The sequence below is a fragment of the Syngnathus typhle genome, linkage group LG1 (assembly GCF_033458585.1).
Source record: "Syngnathus typhle isolate RoL2023-S1 ecotype Sweden linkage group LG1, RoL_Styp_1.0, whole genome shotgun sequence".
NCBI lineage: Eukaryota > Metazoa > Chordata > Actinopteri > Syngnathiformes > Syngnathidae > Syngnathus > Syngnathus typhle.
In genome coordinates this window covers 26,751,195-26,777,858 of record NC_083738.1, presented here as the reverse complement: position 1 = coordinate 26,777,858, position 26,664 = coordinate 26,751,195, and the positions used below count along the sequence as shown (strand labels likewise).

At 48.7% G+C, this 26,664-nt stretch overlaps 1 protein-coding gene across 1 annotated transcript; it reads left to right on the top strand.

Annotated features, from left to right (window-relative positions):
• Positions 1-930: 930 nt before the first annotated feature.
• Positions 931-26,286, top strand: LOC133156774 (uncharacterized). Its single transcript, XM_061282764.1, has 80 exons — positions 931-1,118; positions 2,732-2,946; positions 3,012-3,118; positions 3,302-3,423; positions 3,494-3,556; positions 3,633-3,788; positions 3,873-3,952; positions 4,419-4,533; positions 4,612-4,662; positions 5,573-5,793; positions 5,866-5,978; positions 6,166-6,287; positions 6,359-6,421; positions 6,502-6,657; positions 6,742-6,824; positions 7,320-7,434; positions 7,513-7,563; positions 7,639-7,806; positions 7,994-8,098; positions 8,175-8,285; positions 8,552-8,760; positions 8,834-8,946; positions 9,121-9,242; positions 9,317-9,379; positions 9,470-9,625; positions 9,738-9,826; positions 10,291-10,411; positions 10,663-10,698; positions 10,777-10,944; positions 11,028-11,156; positions 11,225-11,335; positions 11,405-11,440; positions 11,752-11,972; positions 12,045-12,157; positions 12,352-12,473; positions 12,536-12,598; positions 12,685-12,840; positions 12,945-13,033; positions 13,532-13,652; positions 13,883-13,918; positions 13,997-14,164; positions 14,256-14,375; positions 14,443-14,544; positions 14,614-14,649; positions 15,081-15,301; positions 15,374-15,486; positions 15,596-15,717; positions 15,790-15,852; positions 15,939-16,094; positions 17,952-18,040; positions 18,343-18,463; positions 18,589-18,624; positions 18,706-18,873; positions 18,961-19,080; positions 19,149-19,259; positions 19,329-19,364; positions 19,676-19,896; positions 19,968-20,080; positions 20,275-20,396; positions 20,461-20,523; positions 20,610-20,765; positions 20,881-20,969; positions 21,477-21,597; positions 21,854-21,889; positions 21,971-22,138; positions 22,270-22,389; positions 22,458-22,568; positions 22,638-22,670; positions 22,738-22,938; positions 23,167-23,313; positions 23,459-23,593; positions 23,663-23,823; positions 23,898-24,021; positions 24,100-24,154; positions 24,225-24,291; positions 24,361-24,494; positions 24,565-24,608; positions 24,685-24,858; positions 24,936-25,090; positions 25,162-26,286. Exons 1-80 carry the CDS (start codon positions 1,040-1,042, stop codon positions 25,267-25,269), a joined length of 9,210 nt encoding a protein of 3,069 aa, XP_061138748.1. The 5' UTR covers positions 931-1,039; the 3' UTR covers positions 25,270-26,286.
• Positions 26,287-26,664: the final 378 nt, after the last annotated feature.

The window sequence follows — 26,664 nt, the reverse complement described above, 5'->3', positions numbered from 1 at the left end:
GGTGGGGGCCATCATTTGATCGGCTACAAATGAATGACATTTTAATCTAACTTTTAATTCAATGCATTTTCAATTTCACCATATTCGGAACTACAACACCCATTTTGCATCGCAGGTCTCTTCCCGGTGTCTCAAGTTGGGCGATACCACCCAGGCTGTGATGTACCGAAGTCAAATTCCTTGTTTGGCACGCTCAAACGTGACGAATAAAAAAATCTTGAACATAAAACATAATTCAACTGCTACAGTAGCCTATTTGTTATATATTTTAATGATGTATCATCTTTTATTTTCTGTTATAGTCACCCGTGGTCAGCGCTTAAATATAGTGGAGTCAAGTGACGCGGCGGTATTCCACTATTCTGTGCGCCTGCCATTGGGCCGGTTGGATTTGAAACTCCCGGGCTGCAAAATGGTCCCAGCACGCCACTGGACACCCCAACCGCTTGGTTAAAAAACGGCGGTGTCTTTTCAGAAGCCATCCTTCCTGCTACGTGACAATCTGCTCATTTGCCTTTTTTTTTCCGCAAGCAACCCCCCTGATGTGATGAGAAAATGTCGGCTGATTGAGTGAGCCAATGTTTTTGACCTTTCAGTCAGTCGACGTCGTCATGAGCTGCTTCCACTTTGACTGATGTCGAGTAAAAAAAAACAAAAAACTTTGACACATGACTTGGCTTCACTTTAAAACGTAGGTTGAGGTGACCCGAAAGGTTGTTCCCCTTTTTTTCTTGCGTCCCCTCTTTCCCATAGCGAATAAAATCAGTGGTGTCCAAAGTCTGGACAAAGGTGGCCAAAATGATATCGCGTTCCATCGCTCAAAGACGCGCACACGTACAGAGCGTCTCCGCGGGAACGCGCTCTTCCGAGGGTGCGTTACTCGCGAAGGTGGGGGCCGAGCAGCAGCCGCAGCAGCCGCAGCAGCCGCAGCCGAGCGAGTGAGCGAGCGAGCGCCTGTCAACCGGGCGGCTGTCCTTGTTTCGAGCGGAACGAGTGCGTGCACCACACCGAGATTTCTGCGTTCAATAGCCTCGAGGCCATGAAGACCCCGCCGGCCGCGCACCTGGCGCTGGTTCTTCTGTCTTGCGTTGTATGGATGTTGTACACCTGCGCAGACGGTGAGTCCATCGGCCAAAATGTACAACTTAATGACAACTTTGGAAGTGTGTGGTTCGGTTGGCAGTGCGGATCCACCGCCGGGTTCAAAATTGGACCGACTTAGGAAGCTGGGTTAATTGGTCTCAACTATGGGGCGTTATGGCATTTGAGGAGTTTTTGTACAAAATCAGTCCATTTTCTGCGCAAAAGAGTTTGGCTTGATTTTCAACCCAAATTTGGTCCACCTTTTGGACCCAAATGGAGTTCTTTTCAAATGGATGTAACAGCGCTTGCTTTTGTGCACGTAAACTTTGTGTTGTGAGTGCAAAGAGTCTTTTTTACCTGTTTTTATGCCTCTTCAACAAGCTGACATTGATTACGAGACCCAATGGCACATTCCAACCCCACTCCCCCCTCCCTCACCCAAATGCGCACGGCAACTCGAGAGAAAGAAGTTTGCGAGGAAACGAGAATGATTCCGGAACTCAAGTGACAGAGCAGAAGAAAATGATTGTACATGTTAAATATGAACATGCGAGATCCCCAATATCACAGGGAGGATGATATACAGCAAGTCCTCAACATAGACATACATCAAATATGTTTGGGGAGTAAAAGAGCCCCAGTGAGGACAAAACGGTGTATCGCTTTGTTGGAAAGGCAAACTCCGTTTTTCTCCTCGTCTCGGAAATATATTATAAGCAAAGGTTGTATTTACGAGTAATGACAATGTCCGTCCGGTCTGCAACATAAGTCGTTTAGTCAATAGTGATGGAGTGTATCCAGAGCCCTCCCTGCTCTCTTTTTACCACCAAACAAGTTTTCATATCGACATGCAACCTACACAATTAGAGGAGCGAATATATCATTTGATCCACTTTGATGTTAACGTGGCACTTGTTTGTCCGTCCCTCCAAACAAAATCAACGAAAACGTCATTCGGGCTACAATCTGTCTGCGTATATAGCGACGTGCACACGCGTAAGTTAGCAACACAACAGCACCACTATTGGTTTTAATATTTGCAACCGCACATTGCGTTTTTCTTATTCCCCCCAAAAAAACCCGACACAATTAGAGAACATTGCGTTCTTCTTAGGCCCCGCCCCCCCCCCCCCCCCAAAAAAAAGGGGGGCAAATACGTTGCACTGGAGCGTGTGTGGGCGGTGGGGCAAAGAAAGTGATAATCACGAAGATTTGTTACAAGAGGCGTAAAATTCCAACACGTCTTCCTGTGCATAGATTGTCAAAGTATCTTTTGGTAATTGATGAAAAGAAAAAAGAAAAAGCTGGAAGTGGAATTTGTTGACTTCTAGCGCCATCCTGTGGGCAGCAGTTGAGTTCAAAAAACAAAAATCTTTTTCTGTCACCCGAGTGGCGGCAGAATGACAGAAGTGGACTGTATTTCTTCCCTTTTCAGACATGTGCAACAGTCCTTGAAATCATTCAAAATGTGTCTTGTTGATTTTTTTGGGTGAATACATTATTTTAGTTTATTTCATATTTATTGTCAGTCATGCAGGTGACGCAATTTGAAAATAACTCATTTTGACTTCATTCTTGTCTGTTTGCTGAATTTCTCCTTTTCACCAAATGCTGAAAAATGACCAAGGCAACTTTGCTGTTTCATTAGGATCAACCAATTCTGGGCCAACATGTGACAACGGATGGACTCTTCACGGCTCCCACTGCTACAAGAAGGCCGGGACAACCAACGGTTGGCAGGGGGCTCGGTACGACTGCGCCTTAGAGGGCGGCGACCTTGTTTCCATCAATGACGAGACCGCGGAAGAGTTTGTGAAGAGGCAAATGGGCGACAAGCCCTTCTGGATCGGACTCTCCAATCTGGTAAGACCAAAGTGCTGCTGGCTCGCCCTTGGTACGCCATTGACAACCGGGATTGGTTTCGGCAGAACTGCGATGAGGATTGGTGTGGATTTTTCGGAACAACGGAGCTGACTTGGTCCAACACCAGTATGACGCTGGCCTACACCAATTGGAACACGCGTCAAAGTGCAAGGTAAGATGGTCACCTCTTTGCGTTCTGTGTCCGGCAAGATGCACAGGAACATTTTGGAACCCTTTCCAAAAATGTGTGAGCAGGTTCAAAAACAGCTTGTGTTTTCTTTTGATCAAAAAAGAGGAAAATCAACTCCAAATTGGCTTGTTGTGTGTTTTGTTTCTCCCCACTTTTCCCCGACAGCTCCGACGTTGAGTCCTGCGCCTACGTCAACCAAGGTGTGCGGTCCTACGGTGAGCCTGGCAAGTGGAGACATGGCTCGTGCCAATCCTCCTTGGCGTACATGTGCGAGCGGCCGCTCGACGGTAAGTTTGAACCCCCGTTGTAATGTTGACGCTGAAAGAAGAAAAACGCAATTACGTCATCTTTCCGCAGCCTGCTCGAATGGACGTACCTGTTCCCACAAAGAATCTGCTTCCATTTACTATCAACTGGAGAGTAAGTGGCAGCGGCGCTTCTTTTCACACCGCACCATCTTTTTGTGCTTTTCTAACGAGGTTCTTTTGGGTTTCAGCTTCCTTCTGTGACTCTGGCCACTTCCTGTACAAGGACTCGTGTTACCATTTTGGGGAGACACCTACAACCTGGCAACCGGCTGAGGATTTCTGCAAGAACAAGGGAGGTCACCTGGCCAGCGTCCACTCACAGGTTGACGGACAATTTTTGATTGGTGAGCGAGCGCCAAGGCAAAATGAGCAGGCCAGCAATCGAGCCGCAATGTTTCACAACAAGTCTTTGTTCTGCTCTCCTCAAGATCACATGCGAGGCTATTATAGTTGGCTGGGACTCAAGAGGAACAATGGCAAATATGAGTGGAGCGACAGATCAACCACAGTAAGTGACAAGTGTGCAACAGATCCAGGTCCAAAAAAAAGGGCAAAGGTTAAAAAGTGTCATTTGAGCAGAACAAAGTTGTGCTGAATTAGGAGGACAAATCTGACGAGAATGCTCTGCCTGTCAAATGGTTTGATTTGAATTTGACTTGCCTTGAGTTGTGTTACAAGACAAACTGGCTCTTTCATTTGATGAGGATTCAAATGATCATTTAGATGGAAAAACCAATGAAGTGATCAGTAGAATCGCAGTGCACCTTTCATTTTCAAGGGAAACATTTGTTCATTGAAAAGTTCCAGTCTGAATATGGCAACAATTCTGATCATGAGAAAGAGGTTATGAAAATGAATTGGAGAGATTTGAATCAATAAAGTGACTTTGAAGGAATTTGCTGGAAAGCCATCTGAGCAGCTGCAACACCTAACACGCTCAAGTCACGCCCACCCGCTGTGTCCTCCCTCCGCAGAATGATGTCCCGTGGTATCCAAATGGCAAAAATGGTGACTGCGCCCAATTGATTTCTAGTGGTCAAGTTTACATGGAAACATGCATTGAGCATAGGCAACCCATCTGTCAAAAAGGTCAGAAAGTCGCGACCTCTCATTTGCCCTTTGTCTTCTGGTTGCTCTCTCATATTTGATCCTCTCATGTCCTTACAGGCAAGGCCAGAGATTCCTTTGAGTATCGTTTGGCGCCGACATCAGAATCAGGTGGGAGTCCTACGCAGGGCCGCTTTTTGCTAAGAGTAATATGCGCGACCGCTCAGGGCGCCATACACGTGGGGCGGGGGGTTGGCACGAGCACTCTCAAAAAAAAAAAAAAAAATCTCTTCCATAGCTGACTCACTTCCATCTCAAATCCGTTCAATGGGCACTGGGGCGCCCTTATTGTCGCGTGATGTCAATTTGCTGCTGAGAGTGGTGTCGTGTTGGGGTTCTTTCGTTCGTTCTTCGTCTCCTCTCGCCCGCCCCTCTCTCCCCTGCTCCGTGCAGGCAATGGGGGTTGGGGGGGGACAGCAGAGGCCGGAGAGGAAAAGCAAAGGGAGGGTGGCGGGGGGGATTCCAAGGCCACACAACTGCTTCCAAATGAATTGCCTTTCACTCATCCAAATAATAATATTACTTATCCACATGTAATCAATTTGGTTATGCGAACATTTGACACACTAAAAGAAAAAATAAATGAAAAAAAACAGACATTGCACGCACTACGTTATGGCCGCATTACTGTTTGCGCCGAAAGCATGTCAGACAGAAGTGGACTGAATTTCCTCCCTCCTTTGACATGTCCTTGAAATTATTCAGCATCTTGAAAACAGTTGATGACGAAAAAAAGAAAAAAAGAAGTGCCTTGTTGATTTTTTGTGGATAGATGATTTCACACTCAGAATTGGCTTTATTGACCAACTTTGTGCACGGCCAACAGGCAATTTGACTCCGGCTGATCTCAGCCTCTGCCCAACGCTTAAGTTCCACTTGATTGAGCTCATATTGTCAGTCAGGCAGGTGACGCAATTTGGCAACAACTGAATTCGGCCGACTTCCTTCTTGTCTGTTTGCTCAATTTGTGTTTTTCCCCAAACGCTGACAAATGACCAAGGCAACTTTGCTCTTTCATCAGGACCAATCATTCCTGAGCCAACATGTTACGCAAAAGTCGGATGGACTCCTCACGGCTCCCACTGCTACAAGAAGATGGCGCCTACCAACGGTTGGCTGGGCGCTCGTTACGACTGCCTCTGGGAGGGCGGCGACCTTGTTTCCATCACCTCCAAGGACGAGGAAGACTTTGTGAAGAAGCAAATGGGCGACAAGCCGTTCTGGATGGGACTCTCCAATCTGGTAAGACCAAAGTGCTAGCGGCTGTTGGCTCGCTTTTGTTACGCCATTGACAACCGGGATTGGTTTCGGCAGAAGTGCGACGAGGACTGGTGTTGGTTTTTTGAAGCGGGAGCAAAGGAGCTGACGTGGTCCAACACCGGTGTGACGCCGGACTACACCAACTGGGACCCGCGTCAAGACGGACGGTAAGAAGGTCCCCCACTCTTTGCGTTCAGTGTCAGGAGAGATGCACGGGAACACTTTGGAAGCCCTTTCCAAAAATGTGTGAGCAGGTTAAAAACCAGCTTTTGTTTTCTTTTGATCCAAAAAGAGGAGAATCAACTCCAATTTGGCTTGTTGTGTGTCTCATTTTCCCCCACTTTTCCCCGACAGCTCCAACGTTGCGTCCTGCGCCTATGTCAACCAAGGTGTGTACCACCACAGTCAGCCTGGAAAGTGGAGACATGGATCGTGCCAATCCTCCTTGGCATACATGTGCAAGTGGTCGCCCGACGGTGAGTCTGTCTCTTCTTGGGATGTTGACGCTGAAAGGAGGAAAAATTGCAATCACGTCGTCCTCCTGCAGACTGCCCGGACGGATGGCCGTGTTCCTACAAAAACTTGGGTTACCGTTACAATCGAGTTGAGAGTGAGTGGCAGCCACGCTTCTTCTGTCTCCACCTGCAGCGTCTCCTTGTGCTTTTCGAACGAGGTTCTTTTGGGTTTCAGCTTCCTTCTGTGACTCTGGCGACTTCCTGTACAAGGACTCGTGTTACCATTTTGGGGAGACACCTACAACCTGGCAACCGGCTGAGGATTTCTGCAAGAACAAGGGAGGTCACCTGGCCAGCGTCCACTCACAGGTTGACGGGCAATTTTTGGCTGGTGAGCGAGCGCCAAGACAAACTGAGCAGGCCAGCAATCGAGCCGCAATGTTTCACAACAAGTCTTTGTTCTGCTCTCCTCAAGCTCACATGCGACCAGGATATTGGTCTTGGCTGGGACTCAGGCGGAACCAAGGCGACTTGGAGTGGTCCGACGGATCAACTACAGTAAGTGACACGTGTGCAACAGATCGAGGTCCAAAAAGTGGTCAATTGGCCAGAATGCAGCCGTCATGTTAGAATGCAAAAGTTAAAAAGTGTCCTTTGAGAAGAACAAAGTTGTGTTGAATTAGGAGGACAAATCTGACAAGAATGCTCTGCCTGTCAAATGGTTTGATTTGAATCCGACTTGCCTTGAGAGGTGTTCCGAGACAAACCGTCTTTTCCATTTGATGAGGATTCAAATGATCATTTAGATGGAAAAACCAATGAAGTGATCCGTAGAATCCAAGTGCACCTTTCATTTTCCAGGGAAACATTTGTTCATTGAAAAGTTTCGGTCTGAATATGGCAACAAGTCTGATTGTGAGAAAGCGGTTATGAAAATGAATTGGAGAGATTTAAATCAATAAAGTGACTTTGAAGGAATTTGCTGGGAGGCCATCTGAACAACTGCAACACCTAACACGCTCAAGCCCCGTCCGCTGTGTCCTCCCTCCGCAGTATGACGCCCCGTGGTATCGTCCGAAATTTCCATATGCCTGCTCCAAATTGACGACTGCTGCTGAAGTTTACATAGACACTTGCAATACCCTTCGTCCATCCATCTGTCAAAAAGGTCGGAAAGTCACGACCTCTCATTTGCCCTTTGTCTTCTGGGCGCTCCCTCATATTTGACCCTTTCACATCCTTGCAGGCAAGGCCAGAGATTCTCTTCCGCCTCTCCCAGCGCCGACATCAACATCAGGTGGGCTGGCGTCCAACCCTGCAGCCCACGTGCAAAATCCTCTTTGCTCTCAAGTGACCCGAGTCTCGCTTGCAGGCAAGAGCGCAAAGTGCGGCTGGTGGCAGGAAAACCCCGCCAACGACTTCTGCTACCTGATCGACTCCAAGCCCACCAAGACCTGGGAGGAGGCGCGAGACAAGTGCGCCCGCCTCAGCGGCAACCTGCTCGGCATCGCCGACTCCCAGGAACACGCCTTCGTCCAAGGTAGGCTGTTCAATGTGCTTGATGAAAGACGACATGCATTTTTGCCAAGTTTCTTACATTCCAAAGAAAAGCTTGTGGCCCCCAGCGACAAGGACACGAGCCAGACGTCATCCGCGCTTCATTACGGTTAAGTGTTTCGCACATGCACCTGTGAGATGTTTCAACGGTGTTTACCTTTGACCCAAAGGTCTTCTGCCAAAGGCTTCCTCTGTGTGGTTGGACACCACGGTTGAAGACGGCAGCGAGCCGTCGGCCCAATCCTCACCCAATTCCGTCCAGTCGGCCGCCGCAGGTGGGTGGCTCTAAAACCTGGCCGGGAAATGTCCATTTCCGTGGAGGAGCGCTGAGCATCCGCCGTCTCCTTCCAGATAACCCCGGTGACCCCTCCGGCCGACGCTGCAACTCCTTACTCGGTGGCGAGGGCGGCCGGGAAGTCGGCGATTGCGAGAAGAAGCGCGGCTACGTCTGCAAGAGACGAGGTAAGACAGGGTGCTCGGTCCATTCTGCCCAACGCTTGTCATCCTATCGGAGGACCGAAATGGCGATGCTTCGTTTTTTGGTCTGATGTCAGTGCTGATGCAGGTGATGCAATTGGCTGAAACGGAATAAAAGGCGAGCTCTGTCACAAAATGTTTTACATGTAACAATGATAATAAAGCTCTATTCTATTCTATTCTATTCTATTCTATTCTATTCTATTCTATTCTATTCTATTCTATTCTATTCTATCCTATTCTATTCCCAGTCATTCAGACATGTGATAGGACCAAAGGGTGGCGCCGCTTCGGCTCCAACTGCTACAAGAAGATGGAGACCACCAACGGTTGGCTGGGGGCTCGTTACGACTGCGTCTCGGAGGGAAGCGATCTGGTCTCCATCGTCTCGCCTTACGAGGAAATCTTTGTGAAGAAGCAAATGGGCGACAAGCCCTTCTGGATCGGACGCTCCAATCTGGTGAGGCGCACGCAAGGGGCAGTTGGCTGGCTACTGGTAGTTAGTTGACTGACAACGGGTTTGGACTCTGCAGAACTGCAACGAGACCTGGTGTCAGTTTTTTCAAGCGGGAGAAAAGAAGCTGACTAAGTCCGACACCGTTGTGATGCCGACCTACGCCAACTGGTACTCAGGTCAAGACAGAAGGTGAGAAGGTCACCTCTTTGTGTCCGTTCATTGACAGGCGGGCGGGGCACACGGCGAGATGATGGAACCCGTCTGCTAAACCTGAGCGAGCGCACAGGGAAGACGAGCAAGGAGCCTTCAAATTGGCCCCTTTGTGGGATGTGTCTCTCGCTTTTCACGGCTTCTCCCCGACAGCGCCGACGTTGCTTCCTGCGCGTACGTCAACCAAGGGGTGCACCTCTCCAGTCAGCCTGGCAAGTGGAGACATGGCTCGTGCGGATCCTCCTTGCCGTACATGTGCAAGCGGTCGCCCGACGGTAAGTGTGAACCTCCGTTGTGATGTTGACGCATGCTCAGAGGAGAAAAACACAATCGCCTCATTCTCCTGCAGCCTGCCCGGAGGGACGGCTGTGTTCCTACAAAGACTACGGACTCGGCGTCAGTCGAGTGGAGAGTGAGTGGCAGCGACCCTTCTTCTTTCTTTTCGCACCCGCCCCGTGTCGTGTGGTTGTGGTTTTCCAATTGGTTTTTCTTTTGCTTTCAGCTTCCTTCTGCGACTCTGGCGAGTTACTGTACAAGGACTCTTGCTATCACTTTGAGGGGAAGGAGCACACTTGGAAGGAGGCCGAGAAGTTCTGCCAAGACTGGAAAGGTCAACTGACCAGCATCCACTCACTGGTGGATGGCCAATTCTTGGCTGGTGAGCTTCGAGACAAACGGCCGATGCCAGCTATCGTCCCCCAACGTGTCACCATGTCTGCCGCGTTTGAACGCGCCTCTTGCGCTCAATTGCTTTTTGTCATTTCCTCCAGCTCACGCGCCATATGTAAGAGGATCGCAATCTTGGGTGGGACTCAGGAAGAACACGGACGAGTTTGAGTGGAGCGACGCAACACCTGCAGTAAGCGGAACGGTTTGGAGCCGTCTGCAAAGGTTGTCACTGGCCCAGAATGAAGGTGTCATATCGGAAGGCTCATTTTAGCGGAACAAATTTGGACTGAATTCGAAGGGAAAAAAAACGACATTTGGTCCCGTTAGAGGAATAGAAAAATGCTCAAGGTGTAAATCAGCTGGAGCATTCACGAGCACAACGTTGGGGTTCTTTGAAAATAATATAGTAGTCATTCACTGGAAAACATGAATGAGATCCTAAATGATCAAAGTGCAGAAGTTCACAGGTCAAAGTGGGACTTTTAGGAGAATAAAATGACAACGGTTTGAGTCTGAAACTCAAATTGTGCTTTAACTGGAAAATAGTTCTAAATTGACAACAATGAGATATATTTGCTTTGAGAAAATATTGACGAGTAGGAGGAAAAAGGACTTTGGGAAAAAATGTGCTCACGTCTGGCGTGTTGTCCGCAGGACAAGATCGAGTGGGTCCCAAACAAGCCGACCGGACGGGGTGACTGCGCTGCCTTGTCGGAGACTGGACAACTTGAGGCCTGGCCCTGCACCAAAAGTCAGCCATTCATCTGTAAAAAAGGTCCGCAAATGAGACGAGCGCTCACTTTGCACTTCACTTCCCTTTCATAATAATCACAAGAATATTAAAAATCATCATCACAAATAAATATAATCAATGACAACTAATAAATTAAGAAATGCACAAATCAATCAATCAATCAATCAATTGAACGGCCAAGCAAATAAAGAAGTAAATAAATTCATTTGTAATGCACTTTACATTTTAAGGCAAATCTAAGAGTGCTAATGTGTCTTCTCTTTTCCTTACAGCCAAGGTCCGAGACTTTCTTCTTCCTCCGCCTCCAGGTGGGCTTCCCATCCGCCAGTCGACGTGTGTTCGTTCGTCGCCCGTTTGCCCTCAAGTGACTCGACTCTCGCTTGCAGGCTGGAGTGCAAAGTGCGGCTGGTGGCGGGACCGACCCTCCTCCGACTTCTGCTACCTGATTCAACGCAAGCCCACCAAGACTTGGGAGGAGGCGCGAGAGGACTGCCTTCGCCACGGAAGCGACCTACTCAGCATCACCGACTCACACGAACAGGCATTCATACAACGTAGGCTGTCCGTCTGTCTGGTCGCAACCAGGGCTGTTGAATTCCCCCAACGTGGAGTGTTTCAAACTCTTGTTGCACACCAGTTACCTCCAAAGGTATCTACACTTCTCTGCCAAGCGCTCCCTCTCTGTGGTTGGGCGTCAACAACGTCACGAAAGACGGCAGCGGGTGGACTGACGGATCCCCGTTGGGTTACGTCGTCACGGACGGAGGTGGCTCGAAAACCCAATCGATGTTTGTCTGCGAGGAATGGAGCCAAGCATCTGTCGTCTCTTTCCAGTTGACCCCGGCGACCTCTCTGCTGCGTCCTGTCTTTCCTTTCTCACAAGCAACGGCCGCTGGAAGTTTGACGATTGCCAGAAGAAGAAAGGCTACATCTGCAAGAAAAGAGGTAAGAAGCGGCGACGCCTGGCCGATTCTCACAACGTGCTGACTCGCTTCTTTGGCTTTTGTCTTGCAGGAAACATTCCAGAACCGCCGCAGCAGCCTCATGACGGTACGTCTCCTTGAAGGGTGACTTCCAACGACGGGAGACAAAAATGACATGACGACGCTTGCCTTCTTCTTTTATTTTCCCAGCGTAAAGAATTGAGGCTGTAAGCTATCGAAGGTTATGCAAGATCAACCGCTCGTGGTTGAGCTATGTTGCGATTTAATGGCGACTACACCATGGGTGACTCGTCCATTCGCGAAATGATCACGTTGGCAAAAGCTGAATTCGGCCGACTGCATTCTTGTCTGTTTGCGGAATTTGTGTTTTTCACAAAAAGCTGTAAATTGACCAAGACAATTTTGCTGTTTCATCAGTATTAGCCAATCGTGAGTCACCATGTGACACAGTCAACGGATGGAGTTCTCACGGCTCCAAGTGCTACAAGAAGATGGAGAAAACCAACGGGTGGCTGGGGGCTCGTTACGACTGCCTCTGGGAGGGCGCCGACCTTGTTTCCATCACCTCCAAGGACCAGGAAGACTTTGTGAAGAAGCAAATGGGCGACAAGCCCTTCTGGATCGGACTCTCCAATCTGGTGAGACCAAAAGTGCTAGCGGCCGTTGGCTGGCTATTGCTACGCCATTGACAGCGGCTTTGGACTCTGCAGAACTGCGACGAGGTCTGGTGTCAGTTTTCCGAAGCAGGAGAAAAACTGCTGACTTGGTCCGACACCGGTGTGACGCCACCCTACACCAATAGGGACTCGCGTCAAGACGGAAGGTAAGAAGGTCACCTCTTTGTGTCCTTTCATTGTCAGTCAGGGCACATGGCGAGATGATGGAACCCATTTGCGAAATTTGAGAGAGCACATGTATTGACGTAAAATTGTCTTTTGCCGAGAAAGATGGGAAAAGCCTCCGATTTGGACCGTTTGTCAGAGGTGTGTCTCATTTTTCCCCACTTTTCCGCGACAGCTCCAACGTTGAGTCCTGCGCCTATGTCAACCAAGGTGTGCACTCCTCCAGTCAGCCTGGCAAGTGGAGACATGGATCGTGCGGATCCTCCTTGCCGTACATGTGCGAGAGGTCGCCCGATGGTAAGTGTGCACGACCGTTGTATTGTTGGCGGTGAAAATGCAATCACGTTGTCCTCCTGCAGACTGCCCGGAGGGACGGCTGTGTTCCTACAAAGACTACGGATTGGGCTACCATCGAGTGGAGAGTGAGTGGCAGCGACGCTTCTTCTTTCTTTTCACACCTGCAGCGTCCCCTTGTGGTTTTGTAATCCATGTTTCTTGCCGGCTTCAGCTTCCTACTGCGACACTGGCGACTTCCTGTACAAGGGCTCTTGCTATCACTTTGAGGGTGTGATGCAAACTTGGGAGGGGGCCGAGACATTCTGCGGAATATGGAAAGGTCACCTGGCCAGTGTCCTCTCATGGGACGAGGGCAAATTCTTGGCTGGTGAGCGCCAGGGTCAAACTGCCGATGCCAGCTATCACCCCCCCAGCGTTTCCCAACGTCTGACATGTTTGAATGCTCTTCTCGCTTTTTGTGATTTCCTCAAGCTCACGCGCCATATGCAGGAGGATACCAATCTTGGGTGGGACTCAAGAAGAACAAGGACAACTTTGAGTGGAGCGACGCAACACCTACAGTAAGCCAAACGTTTAGAGCAGTCTGCAAAAGTTGTCACTGGCCCAGAATGAAGGTGTCATATCAGAAGGCAAAACGTCCAAGTGAGGACAAAAGCCAAATTTTCGCAAAACAATTATCTAAGAGGAACAAAACTTCGACTTTGGCTAGAATGCTCATCATGTTGTTCCAAGATGAGATAAATATTGAAGGTGTTAATCAGATGGAGCAATAACAAGAATAAAGTTATGAGAATAAAATCGAATGAAGTGAAAAAATAAATCATATATGCTTGAAGTGCAGAATTTCACAGGTCAGTCGCTCCTTTCTGAGAATATAAAATTGAGTTTCAAACTCAAGTTGTGATTTAAGTGGAGGGAAATTGTCCAATGAATTCAAGTCATGCTGTGGGAAAGGGTTGATTCGTGGGAGGAAAAAAGGACTCATCATTTTGGAGCAAATGCGGTGGTGGCGAGCGAGGCCAAACGCGGCAAAGTCACGTCTGGCGTGTCGTCCGCAGGGCAAGATCGAGTGGCTCCCAGACAGGCCGGGAGGACGTGGCGACTGCGCTGCCTTGTCGCAGACTGGAAAACTTGAGGACCGGCCCTGCACCAATGCTCGGCCATTCATCTGTAAAAAAGGTCAGCAAATGACGACCACTTACTTTGCACTTCTCAATAATAATAATAATCATAATAATCATAATTAATAAATAAAATTAATTAATTAATTAAATTAATTAATTCATAATAAAAATTAAAAAACAAATAAACAAATAAATAAATGTATTTCAAATTTCGTTTGAAAAGCACTTTACATTTTAAGGCAAAGCTAAGAATGCTAACGTGTCCTCTCTTTTCCTTCCTTGCAGCCAAGGTCCAAGACTTTGTTCTTCCTCTGCCGGCAGGTGGGCATCCCACTCGTCAGTCGACATGTGGTCTCTCGTCGCCCGTTTGCCCTCAAATGACTCGACTCTCGCTTGCAGGCTGGAGTGCAAAGTGCGGCTGGTGGCGGGACCGACCCTCCTCCGACTTCTGCTACCTGATTCAACGCAAGCGCACCAAGACTTGGGAGGAGGCGCGAGACGACTGCCTTCACCGCGGAGGCGACCTGCTCAGCATCGCCGACTCACAAGAACACACCTTCATACAAGGTAGTGTGTCTGTCTGTCCGGTGGCGATCAGAGCTGTTGAATTCCCCCAACGTGGACTGTTTCAAACTCATTTGACCATTTACCTCCAAAGGTCTGCACACTTTTCTGCCGAGCGCTCCCTCTCTGTGGTTGGGCGTCAACAACAACATCACGAAATTCGGCAGCGGGTGGACTGACGGATCCCCGTTGGGTTACGTCGTCATGGACGGAGGTGGCTCAAAAACCCAATCGATGTTGGTCTGGAGGAATAGAGCTGAGCATCTGTCGTCTCCTTCCAGGTGACCCCTCTGGTGCGTCCTGTCTTTCCCTGCTCACAAGCAACGGCCGCTGGAAGTTTGACGATTGCCGGAACAAGCGAGGCTACATGTGCAAGAGAAGAGGTAAGACGCGGCGACGCCCGGCCGATTCTCACAACGTGCTGACTCGTGTCTTTTTCTTTTGTCTTGCAGGAAACATTCTAGAACCGTCGCAGCAGCCTCATGACGGTACGTCTCCTTGAACGGTGACTTCAAACGACACGAGACAAAAATGACATGACGACGCTTGTCTTCTTTTTTTTATTTTCCTAGCGTAAAGAATTCAGGTTGTAAGCGATTGAAGGTTATGCACGATCAGCTGCTCGCCATTCCATAGTGACTATACCATGGGTGACTAGCCCATGAGCTAAATAATCATTTGTGGCAGCCCGTGTTGGTTCTTTGAGATCATTCAGCATCTTGAAACTGGCCTTGTTTATCTCTTGTGACTGTATTCTTTCAGGCTAATAGCCTGTCAGTTGTGGATTGCCAGTCAAGCAGGCGACGCAATTTGGCAAAAAGTGAATTCGGCCGACTTCATTCTTGTCTGTTTGCTGAATTTCTGCTTTTCACCAAACGTTGAAAAATGACCAAGGCAACTAACTTTGCTGTTTTATCAGCATTAATCGATCCCAAGACATCATGTGACCCCAAAAACGGATGGAATCCTCACGGCTCCAACTGCTACAAGAAGATGGAGACCCACAACGGTTGGCTGGGGGCTCGTCAGGACTGCCTCTGGGAGGGCGGCGACCTGGTCTCCATCTCCTCGTTCTACGAGGAAAGCTTTGTGAAGAAGCAAATGGGCGACAAGCCCTTCTGGATCGGACTCTCCAATCTGGTGAGACGCAAGCGCAGGCTGCTGTTGGCTCGCTACCGGTAGTTGACTGACAACCGGGATTGGTTTCGGCAGGACTGCAACAAGGACTGGTGTCAGTTTTTTGAAGAGGGGGAAAAGAAGCTGACTTGGTCCGACACCGGTGTGATCCCGACCTACGACAACAGGGACTCGCGTCAAGACGGAAGGTAAGAAGGTCACCTCTTTGCGTTCTTTCATTGTCAGGCGGGGCACGGAGAAGGGAGGGGAAACTGTTTCTCGGGTGTGTATGTTTTTTTTTATGACCAATCTCTACAGCTCCAACCTTCAGTCCTGCGCGTACGTCAACCAAGGTGTGCACTCCTTCAGTCAGCCTGGCAAGTGGAGATATGGCTCATGCGGATCCTCCTTGCCGTACATGTGCAAGCGGTCGTCCGACGGTAAGTCTGAACCCCCATTGTCATGTTGACGCTGAAAGGAGGAAAAAATGCAATCAGGTCGTCCTCCTGCAGCCTGCCCGGTGGGTCGGCTGTGTTCCTACAAAGACTACGGATTGGGCTACCATCGAGCGGAGAGTGAGTGGCAGCGACGCTTCTTCTTTCTTTTCACACCGGCAGCGTCCCCTTGTGGTTTTGTAATCCATGTTTCTTGCCGGCTTCAGCTTCCTACTGCGACCCTGGCGACTTCCTGTACAAGGGCTCTTGCTATCACTTTGGGAGGATGGAGCGCACTTGGAACGATGCCGAGAAGTTCTGCCAAGAATCGAAAGGTCACCTGGCCAGCATCCTCTCATGGGATGAGGGCAAATTCTTGGCTGGTGAGCGCCAGGGTCAAACTGCCGATGCCAGCAATTGCCCCCCCAGCGTTTCCCAATGTCTGACACGTTTGAATGCTCTTGTCAGGTTTAATTCAATGACTGAATAACTATTAAGAGAAGAGCAACAGCAAACAACCCACAAGTGAGACCGAATATTAAGTCTTTTCTCGCGAGGAGTGCAGTACAGATAGCGTACAACAATCTCTACACACACTAAATATCCGTAGGCACTCCCGCTCTTTTTATTTGGATTTGCCCTCCCCACAGTGTGAGACATAAGCCACTAAAGGGGAGGAGGAAAGCATGTGGGCTTTGTCTCGTAAGGAAAAAATCACTAGGTGTTTACATACTGATAAGAACATCTGGGAAGAGGAGTTTGAGTGGACACGATACAGAAGAAAAAACCTTTGACCTCTAGTTAAAACATAGCAAGGGAAGTTTTACGACATTGTGTAGGATGCAACGAGCTAAGTTATTTATTACTGGTTATATACATTACCACCTAATCCTACGATAAAGATAGTTAGGAAAACCCTGACTTTAATGGTCACTTGGAGGTTCATCTGGGGTGCAAGACAGCAATGAGGCATGTTGTCTAACAAAGTGGTCTTTGTTAGAAAGGAACTGTCCTTCTGTGGTACATCATAAAAACAGCAAGCATATATTGCAGTAATATTGCGGTAAAGCAGGGGTCCCCAAACTTTTTCCTGTGAGGGCCACATAACCTTTCCCTTCTCTGATGGCGGGCCGGTGGCAGTTTGTAACAGAAAAAGTGTGACGATCGTAGGGGAGCTTAAAAAAATTATTGTTTTCCAGAAAGCCACACATAACCAAATAACGGTTATTTAATAACCCTTTCCAGGTTCTTTACAGAAAAAAAGTCAGGAAACAAATAATAACACTATTAATGAAATAAATAATAACTAAACCCTCTCTGAGTTCTTCACAGAAAAAACAGGAAATAAATAACTAAATAGCTCTCTCTGGGTTCTTCATAGAAAAAAAACCATGGAACATTAACTTTCTGTTGTGCCATGCACAATCTTAACAGATAAAAGTTCAGCTCAGTTGTCAGAGCAGAACCTCTCTGACACATATGAGCAGTCTCTTAAAGTTCTTGTGTTCCTTCCTTATAATCCTTTTGTAGGTTCCAGTAGGCTTGTAGATACTGCTGTCTTTTTTGTTAAAGTTTGATAGTGCGTCATAGTCTGGAGTAAAATTTGTTGTGGCAATTCTTAGGCGAGATCCGAGGTGTTGGTCCGTTTACCTCGATCTGTGACGGGTAGATGTTGACGTTCATGTGGCTGAACGTCACGTCGCGTACGTCGAGCCAAATTGGCAACTCTTTTAAACGCTCGGCACTGTTCACCCTGCTTTACTTGGGCGACATTTTAACGGAAGGATTCCAGGGGAAGGTTTGTGGGTGGCTTTAGCGCAAAACTGCATCTGAAAGCTCAGCGCGCAAATTACAAGAATGCTGTCGTCACAGCCCACGCTCTAAATTCGGGACTGATACAAATAGAGCGCGAGTGCGCCATGTCCGTACACGCACTTGTGAGTGTGCACCGAGCTTTCTGACACGGCTTCCGGTAGTAAATGCGCAGGCGAGCGCTTCCCCATCTACTGGGGAAACGCAGTCATTGCAGGCAAAATGAGCAAAAAAAAAAAAAAAAAAAAGTTTAATAATACAATTTATTCAGGGTTGGCGGGCCGGATTAAACGGTCCCGCGGGCCGTATCCGGCCCGCGGGCCGTAGTTTGGTGACCCCTGCGGTAAAGCATTGATTAGAGAACGCATGATAACCTATAGATACACATTTTTCTAACAGCTCTTCTCCCTTTTTGTGATTTCCCCAAGCTCACGCGCCATATATAGGAGGATTGCAATCTTGGGTGGGACTCCAGAAGAACAAGGGCAACTTTGAGTGGAGCGACGCAACACCTACAGTAAGCCAAACCTTTAGAGCAGTCTGCAAAAGTTGTCACTGGCCCAGAATGAAGGTGTCATATCAGAGGGCAAAAAGTCCAAGTGAGGGCAAAAGCCAAGTCGCTCATTTCTGAGAATATAAAATTGAGTCTGAAACTCAAGTTGTGATTTAAGTGGATGGAAATTGTCCAATGAATTCAAGTCATACTGTGGGAAAGTGTTGATTAGTGGGAGGAAAAAAGGACTCATCATTTTGGAGCAAATGTGGTGGTGGCGAGCGAGACCAAATGCGCCAAAGTCACGTCTGGCGTGTCGTCCGCAGGGCAACATCGAGTGGGTCCCAGACAGGCCGGCCGGACGTGGAGACTGCGCTGCCTTGTCGCAGACTGGAAAACTTGAGGACTGGCCCTGCACCAATATTCAGCCATTCATCTGTAAAAAAGGTCAGCAAGTGATGATGACCATGTGGTCTCTCATCATCATAATCATACCTTTGATATATAATGCACTTTACATTTTAAGCCAAATCGAAGAGTGCTAATGTGTCCTCTCTTTTCCTTCCTTGCAGCCAGGGTCCAAGACTTTCTTCTTCCTCCGCCGGCAGGTAGGCGTCCCACTCGGCAGTCGACGTGCGGTGGTCTCTCGTCGCCCGTTTGCCCTCAAGTGACTCGACTCTCGCTTGCAGGCTGGAGTGCAAAGTGCGGCTGGTGGCTGGAGCGACCCTCCTCCGACTTCTGCTACCTGATTCAACGCAAGCCCACCAACACTTGGGAGGAGGCGCGAGACGACTGCCTTCGCCGCGGAGGAGACCTGCTCAGTATCGCCGACTCACATGAACAGGCCTTCATACAGAGTAGGCTGTCTGTCCGGTCGCAATCAGAGCTGTTGAATTCCCCCAACGTGGACTGTTTCAAACTCATTTGACCATTTACCTCCAAAGGTCTGCACACTTTTCTGCCGAGCGCTCCCTCTCTGTGGTTGGGCGTCGACAACAACGTCACCAAAGACGTCAGCAAGTGGATTGACGGATCTCCGTTCGTTTACATCGTCATGGACAAAGGTGGCTCAAAAACCCAATCGATGTTTGTCTGCAAAAAATGGAGCTGAGCATCTGTCATCTCCTTCCAGATGACCCCGGTGATCTCTCTGGTGCGTCCTGTCTTTCCTTGCTCACAAGCAACGGCCGCTGGAAGTTTGACGATTGCCGGAAGAAGACAGGCTACATCTGCAAGAAACGAGGTAAGACGCGGCGACGCTCGGCCGATTCTCACAACGGTTTGACTCGTGTCTTTTGCTTTTGTCTTGCAGGAAACATTCCAAAACCGCCGCAGCAGCCTCATGACGGTACGTCTCCTTGAAGGGTGACTTCCGACGACGGGAGACAAAAATGACATGACGATGCTTGTCTTCTTTTTTTATTTTCCTAGCGTAAAGAATTGAGGCTGTAAGCTAATGAGGGTGATGCAAGATCAGCTGCTCGCGCTTCAGCTATGTTGCGATTTAATGGTGACTACACCATGGGTGACTAGTCCATTTGCGATATGATCACGTTGGCAAAAGCTCAATTCGGCCGACTGCATTCTTATCTGTTTGCTGAATTTGTGTTTTTCACAAAAAGCTGAAAATTGACCAAGACAATTTTGCTGTTTCATCAGTGTTAGCCGATCGTCAGTCACCATGTGACACAGTCAACGGATGGAGTTCTCACGGCTCCAAGTGCTACAAGAAGATGGAGAAAACCAACGGGTGGCTGGGGGCCCGTTACGACTGCATCTGGGAGGGCGGCAACCTTGTCTCCATCACCTCGTCTTACGAGGAAAGCTTTGTGAAGAAGCAAATGGGCGACAAGCCCTTCTGGATCGGACTCTCCAATCTGGTAAGACCAAAGCGCTAGCGGCCCTGGGCTGGCTATTGCTACGCCATTGACAGCGGCTTTGGACTCTGCAGAACTGCGACGAGGCCTGGTGTCAGTTTTCCGAAGCAGGAGAAAAACTGCTGACTTGGTCCGACACCGGTGTGACGCCGACCTACACCAACAGGGACTGGCGTCAAGACGGGAGGTAAGAAGGTCACCTCTTTGCGTCCTTTCATTGTCAGTCAGGGCACATTGCGAGATGATGGAACCCATTTGCGAAATTTGGGTGAGCACGTGTATTGACGTAAAATTGTCTTTTGCCGAGAAAGATGGGAAAAGCCTCCGATTTGGACCGTTTGTCAGAGGTGTGTCTCATTTTTCCCCACTTTTCCGCGACAGCCCCAACGTTGAGTCCTGCGCCTACGTCAACCAAGGTGTGCACTCCTCCAGTCAGCCTGGCAAGTGGAGACATGGATCGTGCGGATCCTCCTTGCCGTACATGTGCGAGAGGTCGCCCGATGGTAAGTGTGCACGACCGTTGTAATGTTGGCGGTGATAGGATGCAATCACGTCGTCCTCTTGCAGCCTGCCCGGTGGGTCAGCTGTGTTCCTACAAAGACTACGGATTGGGCTACCATCGAGTGGAGAGTGAGTGGCAGCGACGCTTCTTCTTTCTTTTCACACCTGCAGCGTCCCCTTGTGGTTTTGTAATCCATGTTTCTTGCCGGCTTCAGCTTCCTACTGCGACACTGGCGACTTCCTGTACAAGGGCTTTTGCTATCACTTTGAGGGAGTGATGCAAACTTGGGAGGGGGCCGAGACATTCTGCGGGATATGGAAGGGTCACCTCGCCAGTGTCCTCTCATCGGACGAGGGCAAATTCTTGGCTGGTGAGCGCCAGGGTCAAACAACCAATGCCAGCTATCGCCCCCCACCCCCCCCCCCAGCGTTTCCCAACGTCTGACACGTTTGAATGCTCTTCTCGCGTTTTGTGATTTCCTCCAGCTCACGCGCCATATGTAGGAGGATTCCAATCTTGGGTGGGACTCAAGAAGAACAAGGGCAACTTTGAGTGGAGCGACGCAACACCTACAGTAAGCCAAACCTTTAGAGCAGTCTGCAAAAGTTGTCACTGGCCCAGAATGAAGGTGTCATATCAGAAGGCAAAAAGTCCAAGTGAGGACAAAAGCCAAATTTTAGCAAAACAATTATCTAAGAGGAGCAAAATTTCGGCTTTGGCTAAAATGCTCATCATGCTGTTACAAGAAGAGATAAATATTGGAAGTGTTAATCAGCTGGAGCAATAACAAGGACAAAGTTGTCAAATTATGAGAATAAAATTGAATGAAGTGAAAAAATTAATCATATATGGTTAAAGTGCAGAATTTCACAAAGTCAAAGTCGCTCATTTCTGAGGATATAAAATTGAGTCTGAAACTCAAGTTGTGATATAAGTGGATGGAAATTGTCCAATGAATTCAAGTCATACTGTGGGAAAGGGTTGATTAGTGGGAGGAAAAAAGGACATCATTTTGGAGCAAATGCGGTGGTGGCGAGCGAGACCAAACGCGCCAAAGTCACGTCTGGCGTGTCGTCCGCAGGGCAAGATCGAGTGGGTCCCAGACAGGCCGGCAGGACGTGGAGACTGCGCTTCCTTGTCGCAGACTGGACAACTTGAGGACCGGCCCTGCACCAATGCTCGGCCATTCATCTGTAAAAAAGGTCAGCAAATGACGGCCACTTACTTTGCACATCTCAATAAAAATAAAAATAAAAATAAAAATAAAAATAAAAATAAAAATAAAAATAAAAATAAAAATAAAAATAAAAATAAAAATAAAAATAAAAATAAAAATAAAAATAAAAATAAAAAAATAAATAAATAAATAAATAAATAGTCAAATTTCATTTAAAAGCACTTTACATTTTAAGGCAAAGCTAAGAATGCTAACGTGTCCTCTCTTTTCCTTCCTTGCAGCCAAGGTCCAAGACTTTCTTCTTCCTCCGCCGGCAGGTGAGCGTCCCACTCGGCAGTCGACGTGCGGTGGTCTCTCGTTGCCCGTTTGCCCTCAAGTGACTCGACTCTCGCTTGCAGGCTGGAGTGCAAAGTGCGGCTGGTGGCTGGAGCGACCCTCCTCCGACTTCTGCTACCTGATTCAACGCAAGCCCACCAACACTTGGGAGGAGGCGCGAGACGACTGCCTTCGCCACGGCGGCGACCTGCTCAGTATCGCCGACTCACATGAACAGGCCTTCATACAAAGTAGGCTGGCTGGCTGGCTGGCTGGCTGGCTGGCTGGCCGGCCGTCCGTCCGTCTGTCCGGTCGCAATCAGAGCTGTTGAATTCCCCCAACGTGGACTGTTTCAAACTCATTTGACCATTTACCTCCAAAGGTCTGTACACTTTACTGCCGAGCGCTCCCTCTCTGTGGTTGGGCGTCAACAACAACATCGTGAAAGACGGCAGCGAGTGGACTGACGGATCCCCGTTGGGTTACGTCGTCATGGACGGAGGTGGCTCGAAAACCCAATCGATGTTTGTCTGCGAGGAATGGAGCTGAGCATCTGTCGTCTCCTTCCAGGTGACCCCGGCGACCTCTCTGGTGCGTCTTGTCTTTCCTTACTCACAAGCAACGGGCGCTGGAAGTTTGACAATTGCCAGAAGAAGAGAGGCTACATGTGCAAGAAACGAGGTAAGACGCGGCGACGCTCAGCCGATCCTCACAACGTGCCGACTCGCTCCTATGGCTTTTGTCTTGCAGGAAACACGCCAAAAGCGCCGCGACCTCATGACGGTAAGTCTCCTTGAACGTTGGCTTCAAGGGACGCGAGACATAAAATGACACGACGATGCTTTGGCAGGCTTTAAGGAGATCCTTGTTTGCAACAAGCATTCTGCTGACCTCGTGTGTGAGGCTGAGGGTCAGAAGCAAAGCCGCATCAGCATCCAGTCCGCCTTTTACGGTCGGCGGAGTGACGACGTTTGCCAGGAGGACGCCGACTCAAACAACGACTACTCATTCAACGACCACTCATTCGACGACGACGACTCATTGGAAAACGGTAAGAGCTGAGAATCCACCATTTGCCAATGAAGGCATTTGTCCGCCTACCTCTGAAGGCCCGTTCGACGCGTTTCGCTTGGTTTTCTCCTGAAAGTCTCCAAACAACTTTGGCCTGCTACGAAACTTCATGAAAATGAAGCAATGCTTACAAACCGTTCAGATGCTCGTTTGGTTCCTCATTCCAGTGCATCAATGCTCATACTCACCAATGTGTTGTAACTTGCAGAGGACACCTGCTCAGTGGAAGGCATCGTCCCTCGCTACAGGAAAATGTGCAACAGCCAGCAGAAATGCCACATTGAGGTTTTGGAGGACAAGTCCTGCCCTGCCCCCTCCAACTATCTGCAGATGGTCTATAGCTGTGAACAGAAAGGTGGGATTCACGCCTCGCGATCTTCCGCCCTGCACTGAATCTAGGACTCAGAAAAACAATGCAAGGAGTCCCACAAGGGGCTCCATGGCCAGAATTTTATTTTACGCATCCGTTCCGAATTCAAATGACCTTTGGCTGTCCTCAGTGTGTCTCGACAGTCTGGGCATCGCCGACGGCAGCATCGCAGACTCTTCCTTCAAAGCCTTCTCCTCAATGGAAGACGCCACCCCAGAAAAAGCCCGCCTCAACGGGGAGTCCTGCTGGAAGCCGTCAAAAAATGGTGCGTAGAAAATTGACCGCTTGGCACTTTGGTCTCCTCCTGAGCATTCTTTGGTCTGCCCCCCTCCAGCCCTCGGCAGCTGGATCCTGGTGAACCTCGGCTACACGAGAAAAGTGACTGCGATCGTGACCCAGGGCTGTAATAACACTGATACTCACTCCTGGGACATCCCACTTGAGATGAGACTGAGCGTTAATAGGAGGCAGTGGACCAAACACCCGGACGGGAAGGTGAGCCAATGGAGTCGACCGCGACCTCATCCTCCAGTCTTGTCACAACAAACAAGGAAACATTCGATTTCTAGTTCATCGGCGGTGGGACTCATCTGCTTGAGACGCCCGCGTTCGCTCAGTATGTCCTCATCCTGCCGCTGGAGAATCGTCCAGAATTTGGCCTCCGCTTTGACATCTTGGGATGCGCACATGAAGGTGAAATCCGCGTCCGCTTTGATTGCCCAAAACAACAACCCCAAAACATGCCACGAACTCTCGCCTTTTGTCCGACAGATGAGACGACCTGCGCCAGAAAGTTCAACAGCGTCCGCTTCACCGATTCGATGACGTGAGTCACGCCTGACACGATGTTTCATGACTGCCTGTTGTCAATTTCACAACATGTGTGTCTTCTGCAGTTTCTACTGTCCGCCCAGGTGTGGCAAAGAGGAACACTTTGTCGCTGGAACATTGGTCTACTCGGAGGTAGGGGATTGCCTGAGCCCACCCACCGGTCGACGTCTCGTCTGTGACTGCAACTTTGTGTAAATGCAGGACTCGCACATCTGCGCGGCCGCCATTCACGCCGGCGTCATCCGGAACCACATCGGAGGAGATTGTATTGTGATGAGAGCTCCCAAACAGCAAGTCTACACGGGCTCCACCGGGAACGGGATCACCTCCGGACAGTGAGTGGCCGACCTTCACGGAAAAGTCCCATGAAGAGCTACCGGCTAATTAGCGCTTTACTATTTGCAGTTTGAACGACCCGCTGGGTGTGTCTCACACGTTTGCGGACGGGGGTGAGTTCCAAAACCAGTTGTTTATCTCACGCTAACTGTCATGACGACGACAACTCACACGGGGTCTCGCCTGCAGAGCCCAGATGCGCAGCGCCTGACTGGGAGGAGTTTGCCGGGTTCTGCTACAAAACATTTGAGGGCAAAAAGAAATGGGATGATGCGCAACTCGTCTGCCGTAGTCTTGGTGCCGAACTGGTGTCCATCCGCACCGAGGTGGAGCAGGCGTGGGTGAAAAGTGCCTCCCACCTTGGTGCGCATCCCGACCGTTAATTAACAGTCCCCGTCAACATCTGAGAACCGCATGAGAGCTCTGTTCCCTCCCATCAGAAACCAGCGACATGTGGACCGGACTGAACGAGCTGGCGCTTCCCGGCACGTTGGTGTGGTCGGACCGCCACAAGGTGACCTTCACCCACTGGGCCGCGGGAGAACCCATCCAGCGCGTCGGCCTCGACCAACACTGCGTGGCTATGTTACGGCAGGTGCGTCCTCAAATGAGCATTGGGAAGAAGAAGAGCTTTGCGCTCCACTGAAATGGATTGTTTTCTTTCAGACTGGAAGATGGAAGCGAATGTCCTGCGCCCAAGTCAACAGCTTCATGTGCAAAATGCCCACAGCGCATTTTCCAATTGCCTCACCGGAGCCACAGGTGGCGCCGTAGAGTCCGCCTGGCTGTGTCAGTTCCCAACGGCCCAAGAGCCCATGGAGAAAATTGACAATGCAAGCAAGTCATCATCGAAGACAAAGATTGAATGCCCTTCCTGCTGTGCTCTAAAGAAATAGTATCACCATTGTAACAAAACCAAAAAAAGACAAAAAGACAATATCACTAGCTCAGGCCGACAACATATCCGAAGGTCTGGAGAGAGAACTTATCATAAGTGTTTTTAGCATTTAGCTTAGCTGTTGTCAACCAACTAGATGTCGTGTCCAGATGCAATGTGAACGAGCGAACTATGTTCACTTACACTACTTGGTTTGTCCTTTTCTCATTTTTTACGCGCTTGAATTAACTTTGACTGCCTTTTCGTAAAGTTACTGGCTCAAAGAGCAAAACACATTGTACACACATTCCAGTGCTTTCAAAGAGCCTACTCGTAAGAACGGGAGAGACGAGAATCGTCTCGAGGCTGGAATGAAAGTCCAAAGTCGGTTATTGCTATCTTTCATGGTTTTGTTTTTATTCGTGTCGTGTGGTCTTGTCCTCATCGCCTTTAAAAAGCGAGCCCGGACTTGGGAGCTTTTTGTTCGAAAGAAAAGCTTCTATAGAATGTATGATTAGAAATAATGAATTTTGAATCACTAGAGAGCTATGTTACTGCCAATGATGTCTCCAACTGTAGAAATGTCTCTGGGAGTATTTTCCATCATTTTCTATGGTCTCTTAGCGCATCTACAATTCACTGTCAATTTATATCCAGTTAGCGCATTTTGGATTACTGATTGCAATTTTCGACTCCATCGCTGCTGTCAGAAAAATGTTGGTTTTTACTGTCGTTCCCTCTACGCTACGTTACCGCATCTACAACTCACTGTATATCATGTCGATTTATATCCACTTTTTACATTTTTTAATTACTGATTGCAGTGTTTTAATTATTTTTTTTTAAATTAATTTAATTAGAATTGGTTTTCACTGCTGTTGTAGAAATTTCAAAATAAAAGCTATTGATTACGACTTTTTTTTCTACATTTTTCGATTGATTCAAACCGTGGCAACTCAACCGTTCAGTTCATTCTGCCACAAATTTTTGCTAAATTTAAAAACAAAAGGCACATTTTTAAATGAACTCTCAATGGATTTGGTTGAATGAATTTTTTGGGAACACTCACGCACGCCTGTCTGGGACTGTTTGATAAATCTGAACCAACTCGTATTTGAGACTTCCCTGTCTGGGACTGTTTGATAAATCTGAATAAACTCGTATTTGAGACTCTTGACATCAGTGGCTGGTTGACAAAACAAATACTCAACAGGCATCTATTTATACAAGTAATCACTTGGAAACACTTATTCCTGTGGCCTCTTGGAAAAAGAAAAATCATAAAATTGGTC

Bases quoted from the DNA above. Each gene is read 5' to 3' on its own strand.
- LOC133156774 (XM_061282764.1), top strand. From the start codon at position 1,040: ATGAAGACCCCGCCGGCCGCGCACCTGGCGCTGGTTCTTCTGTCTTGC. The intron at 4,663-5,572 runs GTGGGAGTCCTA...CTCTTTCATCAG, and splicing joins GGCGCCGACATCAGAATCAG to GACCAATCATTCCTGAGCCA. The intron at 13,034-13,531 runs GTAAGCCAAACG...TGTCGTCCGCAG, and splicing joins GGAGCGACGCAACACCTACA to GGCAAGATCGAGTGGCTCCC.